Genomic DNA, 9,684 nt, shown 5'->3' with positions numbered 1-9,684 from the left:
AATGAAATGTTGTGGTTGGATTCATTTCTAGGCTTTGCTACCCAAAAAAAAAAAAAAAAATTAATTTCTACGCTCGTGAGGTGGGAGACGCATTGTTTCTCACGCACAGGCGCTACTAAAGAGTCCAAACCAAGCATGACACATGTACTTACTCCCGAAGTGGCACATGACACATATACGTACTTCCCTCTTGTGTCTAGCGACTCCAGCCCACCCTAGGTGTCAATCCCAAGCCCGCACCGGTTGGACGACTAGGCCCGATCGTTTAAAAACCAACCCGAGCTGTACCGATTATTAAATGTGTTGGGGCCTAAGCCCAACCCATTTATAAATAGATAGTACATGATGCAAGGGGTAAGCCCGATGGTCCTCTTGAAGGGCACGACCCGTTTATAAGCCCGACTTGGACCGACACGTTTAGCCAGACCATTTATATGTATATTTTTTATTTTTTTTGGGATAGAATAGGGTTTATTGATATTTTTATCAATTATTGAATATGATTAAGTGTAACATCCTTTCAAAATTGTTGATGATTTAACAAAATAGATTAAAGTAATCTAAGAAAAGTAAAGAGTCTTTAAGACCCATTTAAGGCTTTGTTGGTACATTACCCCGATTAAGGCTCAATTAGCCCGATTAGGAGAAGCTTGATTAAAGCTTGAAATTTGACCGAGCCCAACATGAGACCGACTGAAACCGACCCATTCCTTAAGTAGGTAAGTCACGGTCCGAGGACATAGACCCATCAGGCCTACCTAGGCTCGATCGGGCCGACCCAAGCGATTGACACCTAAATTTCTGCCGCTTTGCCCAACACTCTCATGTAAAGCATACCAAAATTTCATTTTTAGATTTGAAAATTTTTCATTTCCATTCCCTTTGATTTTCTTTACGACTAAAGGTAGCCTAAAGGAAAAAAGCACGACAAAATTTTGGTTTCGTTTTCTTCACCCAATCTCTGAGTTGAACAAGAGTAACTTCGATTATGCAACTCAAGGACGAACTCCCATCTTCATCTTCCCAATCTCCGACTGAAAGATAATAGAAAGTCTCTGCAACTCCAGAGCAAGGCCAAGACCAGGTATTCTCTCTCTCTCTCTCTCTCTCTCTAGGTCTGTCAATTTGTTTCGTTTTTGAAGAGATAATTTTTTTCTATTAATTTCTAAATTAACTGGGGAATCCAACATCCATAGTTGGATATTGATCCAGGTTGTTTTGACTGTTACCTTTATGTTATCGTACGAATTTTGAATGCATTATTTGCTAAAGTCTTCTCATATTGAGCTTCTGAAATGTATAAAAAAACAATGATTACAAAATTTCAGTTTCAAGTTGTTATTCCATGAGTATATCTGTCTATGTCTGTCATGATTTTCTTTTGTTGATAGAGTAACCTATGTGATGCACACTGGTGTTTGATGAAAGGCTCAAGAGAGCCAAAGGAAGGGGAAAATGTATTTGTTTTTCTTATTTGGATGTGTCAATTTGTTTTCAGAATCATGGATATAGTGATTACCAATAGAGACAGTTCAATTGGTGTTGGAAGTAGTTCTGGAGGGAGGGAAGCAGTTATGTGTTCATTTATCATAAATTAGATGATATACTTTTTAAATTGTTTTCTCTTAGATGTGGTCTCAATCATTCTATTAGCATTGTGTAACTAAGTTAGAATGCTACATTTTTCTTAAATCTGTAATATCTATATATTGTTTTTGAATACATTGAATTGATCGAGACATTTCACTGAAAAGCCAAAATACCGAAATTTTTCCCTTTAGGGGCCTAGACAGAAATTGCCACTGAAATGAATTTTACCACCAAGGTTAAGACAATCAGTGCTTGAAGAATGTCTGAGGAAGATCATTTGGAGAACTAAAAATGGGTTTTTCACTTCGCATTTGTAAGAGTTTTGTATTGGCAGCAAATAGTGCTATCTGTTGTATTCGTGTTCAACCGCCTTTATGGAAAATGGATGGATTAATCCATACAGGGGGAGAAGAACAAAAGAGCAGTGAAGTTGTCGGCACATTCTGTTATTCGCTAAGGAGAGGCTTGAATTGGGATACTTTGAGCAGGAAGTTCGATTCAACTGAGTTGAGCTGTTCAATTGTTGAGAAAGTATTGGTGGAATTGAAGGAGCCAACCGATGCAAAACGGGCTCTGAATTTCTTCCATTGGTCTGCTCGAAAAAAGAATTTCAAGCATGGGATTCATTCATACTGCATTACAATTCAAATATTGGTTCGAGCCTCGATGCTTATCGATGCACAAGCTCTGTTAGAATCCATTGTTAGAAAGAGTGCAGAAGATGGCTTGTCAGGATTACAGATTGTAGAGTCTCTTCTAGCTACTTATCAGAGTACTCATTCTGGTCCATTCCTGTTTGATTTTGTGATTCAAACTTATTCCAGATTGAGAATGTTTGAAGTGGCTTTTGATGTTTGTCGCTACTTGGAAGAAAAGGGATTTTCAATCAATCTTACAAGTTTCAACACTTTGATCCATTTTGTCCAAAAATCAGATCAAACTCCATTGGTATGGGACATATATGAGTACATGGTTGGAAAGAGAACATTCCCAAATGAAAATACAATCAAGATCCTGATAAGTGCACTCTGCAAAGAAGGGAAGCTGTTGAAGTTTATAGAAATTTTGGATAGAATCCATGGGAGTAGATGCTCTCCTGGGGTGATCGTTAATACCTCTCTTGTCTATAGGATTTTTGCAGCGGGAAGAATTGAAGAAGGAATCTTGCTACTGAAGAGGATGTTGCAAAAAAACATGATCCTTGATGACGTAGCTTACTCTTTGGTCATATATGCAAAGTGGAAAATGGGAAACCTAGAATCTATACAGGAGCCGTTTGAGGAAATGCTCAAGAGGGGTTTCCGTGTAAATCCTTTCCTTTATACTTTGCTCATAGGTGCTCACTGTAAGGAGGGAAGGATTGATGAAGCAACACAGCTGATGCAAGAAATGAAAACTATAGGGTTGAAGCCATACAATGAGACTTTTGATTTCCTCATCCAAGGATGTATGAAAGCAGGCAAACTGGAGCAAAGTTTAAGATTCTTTCAAGATATGATAAAAGGAGGATTCTTGCCTAGTCTTGCTTCTTTCAATGAAATGGTGGAAAAGCTCTGTCAAACAGGGCATGAGAATCAGGCAAATGCGATCTTGACTGATGTGTTAGATAGAGGCTTTCTTCCTGATGAGCTCACATATTCTCATCTTATTGATGGGTTTGGCAAACAGGGTAAATTCCAAGAAGTTCGGAAGTTGTATTATGAGATGGAATATAGGGCCCTGTCACCTGGTTTAAATGCTTCTGCATCTTTGATTAGAAGCCTATGCCAAAGTGGGAAGTTGACAGAAGCAGAGAAATATCTGGCTGTCATGGATGGCAGGTCATTCATTCCAACTGTCGATATGTTTGAAACAGTGATCAGTGGCTACTGTGAGAAGGGTGACGTTAAAAGGGCTCTTCACCTTTACAATGAGATGCTAAGGAAAGATTTGAAGCCTAGGAATCATATTTCTGAGCTGTTGACAGAAAAAATTAGTAATGCTAGTGCCATAGAGAAAGGCAAACATGGAAATGGGTAGCCTGATGAGCTGTAAATCAACTATATAGCATATATGGATTCATCGTGGAATTTTTTCTCGTTTCTGAATGCAGTAAGGCCTTGTGGGATCAAAACAGTTATCAAGAATTATGGATAGATATGATTGGTTTTCTCTACTCCACTTTTCAGGATGGACCCTGGAAGTGGATGCTAAAGAATTTGTAACCAAAACCACCCTCAAGACCCAGTCTAGAAGCACAATTCAATTGAAACTGCATAAAGACTTCAAAGTCAAGACATTCCATTCCGTACACAAGATTCAGTTTTGTGCTATATAGACATCAAAGTGGGGTCTATTAATGCCGTCCAATTGTGCGCAGGCTCAACTTTGCAGAAGATACTTAAGAGGTAATGGAAGGGATCTCTTACTTGATTTTGTAGATATTATATGACAATATGCTTTGAAACTTCATTCATAAATTGTTCTATTTTTAAGGAAGTAGTATAGTTCCATCCATATGTGTACATGGGACCAATTCCATTCATTTGACAACACCTACCACCTCCCTATCCATCTGAGTTTGGCTAGTGGAAATTCAAACTCATCTCATATAAACATTAGAACAAGAAAATGGCAGAGAACTAATGGATTTTGGCCTCAATTTCTTCAAGAGTGAGCCCCTTCATTTCTGGTATGACAAAGACCATGAAGCTAAGATACAACACTCTTATCACCCCCAATACAACAAATATGAATCCAGTTCCAACGAATAACTATAACAAAAGCCCAGAGGGAACATGCAGGAGTTGTTAAAAACAGAAATATATTCATTGACAGTTTAACCAGATACTTACTGATTAGTCAATATGATGTGATAAACTATTTGAAAGAACTTCTTAAAACAGAGGGAGATTCCGAGGAAAAATACAATTAAACTAATAGTACAGAAAAACACCATGAAATTTGAAAATAGAATAGAACTTAAATGTTTCTGATAAAACCTTAAAGAACATGGGTACCATGAAATTTTGTTGCAGCATTGAAGACCTACTCAAGGAGAAAGAAGAGGGTTGACCATAGTGGCTGAGATGGGTCGACCAGGCCTAATGTATTGGCCCACGATTTGGGCCTTGATGGGGGTTAATTAGTTGTTAATTTAGTTTCTAAATTCAGTCATTAATTAGTTTCTAAATTCAGTCAAAAGTTAGTTTCTAATTTCAGAATTGGAAACTAGAGGAGCTGTCTTTTATTTAGTTTCCTATTTGTAAACCCCCCCCCCATCATTATTATAAATAAGGAGAGGGCTCCCATTAAGCCCCACGATTTTAAGAACAAAAAACTGCTACTGCGCTGCCATGTCTCTGCTGAGATTTACTTGGTGTTTGATCAAGGACGATGGGGCTGGTGTTTGATATGGTTGACGCCTTGCGGTGAGAAGCCCAGGTGGTTCTACAAGTGTTTTCTTCTCTCTTCAAGTTTTTTTTTAAACAGCTACTACTGATCCAGGTATTTGTTCTTCTAATTTTCTTCCCAGAATTTCTGTAGGAGTACAATCGTTCCTTGCTGTTGATTCAGATCCAGCCTTGGGTTTGATCTAAAATTCTGGTCAACAGTCCCTCTCTATCCCACTAAGGAACGATCTAATTTTTGGGTATTTCTGTTCAGCCATTAGTGAGTTATTAAAAATCACCATGTTTTTGTCTTCTAGTGATCTCCCATAACCAGAACTGTGATCGATTGGTTTGGTTGACTTCTTGCTGTTATCTTTAGATTATGGTTCGTCGTTTATTGTTGAATTGAACCTATTTGAACTACCATCAATCCCTGGTTTATTCGTACCTGTCTGGTACTGATCGGTACTAGATATCACTGGGTTTTTTGAGATCGATTGCTGCTGGTTTGCTTTGTTTCTGTTGGTCTGATTTAATTGGTTTATGTTAATTGAAATCTGGTTGTTCTTTGATTAAAAGTTCCTACAGTTGAGTCTTGGTTAGTTCAGCTACCCTGATTGACATTAAATTTGGCAAGGAAAATAAGGGCAGCCTTGGCAAGCTACAAGAAAGTTGCTAAAAGTCTAGAAGGCTACAGTTTTTCTAGAAATACAGAAATGCGCATGTCCCAGCTACAGGAAGACAGGGACTCGGGATGCGTCACTAGATGCAACCAGGCATAACTCCTGATCATTAAAAAAAAAAAAAAAAAACCCAGTTGATCCACCTAAAAATTGGTTCTCCTTCCTTTTCTTCCAGAAGATATGTTACTGATCATGCTAGGAGAGAGTAGTGGGTGGGGTTAGCTAAAATCTAGCTTAAGTTGGACAATGAGTTTCAAGCAACTGAAACTTAAAAATTGGACTGGAATAATGAGTCGTACTATGAAATTATTGGGGAGGGCTATTGAAACCCACCCAAGACAAAAAACTACTATTATGGAGAACCAATTTGATTTTATGCCAGAAGATCCATGACAGAAGTTATTTACCTAAGAGACTCATGGAAGGATTTAGAGATTGCAAGAAGGATCTCCATATGGATTGACTTAGAAAAAGCTTATGACAGAGTCCCTAGAGAGTTAATATGGCAAGTACTAGAAAAGAGAAATGTTCCAAGTAATATATGGACATAATTAAAGATATGTGTGATGGTGTGGTGACTAGTGTAAGAACTTTGGGAAGTCAAAGTAGTGAGTTCCCGATTACAATTGGGTTCCACCAAAGATCAGCTTTAAACCCTTTTTGTTTATGATATTGTCTTGGGGAATGAGACGAAAATAGGGGTCAATGCCAAATTAGAGTTATGGGGATCAACATTGGAATCAAAAGGTTTTAAGATAACTAGAACAAAGATAGAGTATATTGTGTGTAACCTTAGCTACACTAGGATGGATAATGAGGTGGTGAAAATTGATAAAAGGGAAATTCTGCAAAGTGATTATTCTAGGCATCTGGGCTCAATCATAAATAAAAAAGGCAATATAAAGGATGACGTTTCAAAAATAATTAAAATAGGATGGGTGGAGTGGAGAAGTGCATTTGAAGTATTGTTTGATTAACATATTCCTTTCAAACTCTAAGGAAAATTTTATAGGTCAGTCATACGACTGGCTATGATTATTTTGCGGAATGCTCGGGAGTTAAAAAGCATCATATAGATAAACTCATTGTAGCAAAGATGAGATTGTTGAGATGGATGAGTAGCAAAACTAGGAAGGATAAAGTATGAATGGTTATATTAGAGCTGATTTGGGAGTAGCTACGATACATGATAAGTTATGAGAAATTCGTTTGAGGTGGCATGGCCATGTTCAACAGAGGCCTTTAGAAGCTCTAGTATGGAGGAGTGATTTGATTTGGATTGAAAGAACTAAAAGAGACAGGGCAGACCCGAAATCACTTTTAAGAGAAGTGAGGAAAGACATGCATCTTAGGCCTTGTATCAAGTATGACCTCAAATATAGCTGATTGGAGGGCAAGAATCCATGTAGCTGATCCCGTTTAGCTGGGATAAGGCTGAGTTGTTGTTGTTTGGTTGGCTATGTATTGCATTAGTGTATGTATTGGATCTTTTGAAGTAGATAACCAGATACAAAAGGGCTTCAGGTATGTAAGTATATCTTTATACATCGGTGATAATCCTTTTAAATAAATTTGATTTTCGGACATACAATGTAACAATGGTATTCATTTTGATGCAAGAGATGCAATGATGAGTGTCATCCAAAATCATTCAATAACTTATTGTTAATTTGCGTTATAACCAATAGAACTTGGTAGAAAGTTGATCTTTCTTTCATTTTTTTTCCTTAAGCTTTATCCTTGCAACCTGTATTCCTAATCACTAAAAAAAATTACTGTAGACAAAATGTCAAGCAAATCCTGCTCAATGCAAACATTATTATAATGCAGCTGGTCTGTGCATGTCAAAGTATGCATGGCAAGTAACTTAAAATTTTCATTCACATGCTCTCAGTCAGACAATGAGAGGATCTTGAGCATTTTTTTATTTCATTTTATTTTTAATTTTTTTTTCTCTACTAGTATGAAGTAGTTTGCCTACCTAGGGGGGATACAACTACTGTTTTGTGCACTGTAAATGTTAGAGAAACAACTGCTTGGTAGACCTGGTTGATTAGGCATTAAAATACATAGAATTTTTAATTCTCTCTTTGGCTGGTCTTGAAGCTGTCTTGATTTTTTTATCCAGATACACTTGATAGCAAGGATTAAAGTATCAGTATCGGTTGTCGTATCGGTTGGCCAAAATTAAGATATGTATTAGAGGGTATCGTATTGTATCGTATCGTATTGGAGATATTTTAAGATACGCACAAGATACGCACATAAATGGATACAAAATGTTTTTTTATACACTGTTGCATAAAAAAGTAGTTAAAAAAAGCTATATATATATATATAATATGTATTTTGCATAAACGCTAAATTGAGAGTATCGCACTAAGAATCCAAAGTTTATAGTTGTCCCATAAATGTAAAATCCTTATTCTCAACCTTGATTTCCACTTTAATTAGAGAGAAAAAATGTCTGATAGCAACTTTGGAACAAAAATTCATGAAAATCGTGTTTTAAAAAAAAAAGACTCATCCTGGCCATTATATGACCATAGCACACTGTATGGGTATGTATTGTACCGTATTGGTATGTATCGAATGTACATTTCACTTCAATTTTTATTTTTTTAGAGTATCGGTACGTATTGTATCGTATCGGTGGCATATCAGTGCGTATCGGTATGTATCATAGGATACAAATTGATACAAAAAGATTTAAAAAATTTCATGTATCGTATTGGATGATATGGTATGATACATACCGATACTTTAAACCATGCTTGATAGCTCTATAACAGTCTGAGTATGGGCTCTTGGTCAGCATAGCTTGTCTTACCAATTATATTGTTTCCTGAAAAACTTGATTCTGATTCTGTGATTTACTTGCGCTTGTTTTTTATTTGGCCATGGTCTTTGTCCAATTATTTAGCGCCACATATGAAAGAGCTGGAGAGATAATCTGTTACTTCCGTGGTGAAGAGCCTGGATATGAACTTTCTGAATCAGATCTGATCAAATGTCAGTGGAATGTCCTTCCACCCAACTTGGTAAATGCCAATGTTTATTTGTCCATTAAATTTATGACGATATGACTTAAGTTTCAAGGGAAGTGCTGCAGTTTTGCTGTTTGCAGCTTGCACCGCACAACTCACAAGGTGCGCAAGTTGGTCTCCATAAACTCCATTCCCAAGTAAGAACAACACTTTCCCGCTTCACATGCTATCAAAGTACTTTGGGCTCTTGTTTTCATAAAGTACTTTGGGCTCTTGTTTTCATAGGTGCCCCAAATCTCCAAAGGTACCATGTGTTTGGGTTCAAAATGCAACTATTCTAAATGGTCCGAATGATTCAATCGTTTGCATTTAAGCATTTCAACTATTCATTATAAAGTGTAATGTCTAGAAGTAGGTTCAGTAACAGCTGCTGTGTATAAACATCTTACTAAGAAGGTAATAGATATTTCAACGCATCACCAAACTGAATGTTTGTTGTCGTGTGATTAACGCAATTCAAAGAAGGGTTTGGGTTTGGTACAAATTTAAAGGTCAAAAAAGAATTATATATATATATATATATACATATATATTTTAAGGTTTGAAAATATCACTTCTTTTCCTTTTAATTTCGCAATCCTATTATTTGAAGGAACAAAGGAAATCTATCAAGCATTTATTGAGAAGTGCGTCTTCCTTCTCAATTTGGCTACAATTTGTTTTTGTTTTGTTTTATTATTTAGGAACATTTGATTGGACTTGCGAGGATTGGCTTCAGAGAACCATTTGATATGAAGGGGATTGCTTTTGCATGACTTGCTTTTGATTTCAATTTTGAGGAAGAGATAGGTTCCTTAGAAGGTGTGGGGGGGGGGGGGGGGTTGGGGGGAACCAATGTAATATAATTGATTGTCTAACTCTTTTGGCCTTGGAGATATCGCGGGTAAGGAAGTCAGGAATGGAATTTGTTTCTCTTTTAATATATATATAATATCAAAATAAAAAAACATGCTAAAAGCTATTGCCATTGTGCAAAAATTTGTTTTAATGCAA

At 36.8% G+C, this 9,684-nt stretch overlaps 1 protein-coding gene across 4 annotated transcripts; it reads left to right on the top strand.

Moving 5' to 3' along the window:
* The first annotated feature begins 764 nt into the window (after nucleotides 1–764).
* Nucleotides 765–9,120, top strand: LOC122070606 (pentatricopeptide repeat-containing protein At1g66345, mitochondrial). 4 transcript variants are annotated; one of them, XR_006137867.1, is made up of 3 exons: nucleotides 806–1,084; nucleotides 1,782–3,977; nucleotides 8,568–9,120. XR_006137867.1 is itself a non-coding variant. In XM_042634800.1 (2 exons), exon 2 carries the CDS (start codon nucleotides 1,882–1,884, stop codon nucleotides 3,607–3,609), a length of 1,728 nt encoding a protein of 575 aa, XP_042490734.1. In that variant the 5' UTR covers nucleotides 806–1,084; nucleotides 1,499–1,881; the 3' UTR covers nucleotides 3,610–4,094. The 4 variants fall into 4 exon arrangements, 1 of the variants encoding a protein (XP_042490734.1); XR_006137866.1 differs by having other exon boundaries at nucleotides 1,499–3,977; XR_006137868.1 differs by lacking the exon at nucleotides 1,782–3,977 and having other exon boundaries at nucleotides 765–1,084.
* The last annotated feature ends 564 nt before the right edge of the window (nucleotides 9,121–9,684 follow it).

Source organism: Macadamia integrifolia, unplaced genomic scaffold (assembly GCF_013358625.1).
Source record: "Macadamia integrifolia cultivar HAES 741 unplaced genomic scaffold, SCU_Mint_v3 scaffold953, whole genome shotgun sequence".
In the NCBI taxonomy this organism is placed as follows: Eukaryota; Viridiplantae; Streptophyta; class Magnoliopsida; order Proteales; family Proteaceae; genus Macadamia; species Macadamia integrifolia.
This window is presented reverse-complemented; position numbering and strand designations above follow the sequence as displayed.

Coding starts and splice junctions, on each gene's coding strand:
- LOC122070606 (XM_042634800.1), top strand. CDS start 1,882: ATGGGTTTTTCACTTCGCATTTGTAAGAGTTTTGTATTGGCAGCAAAT.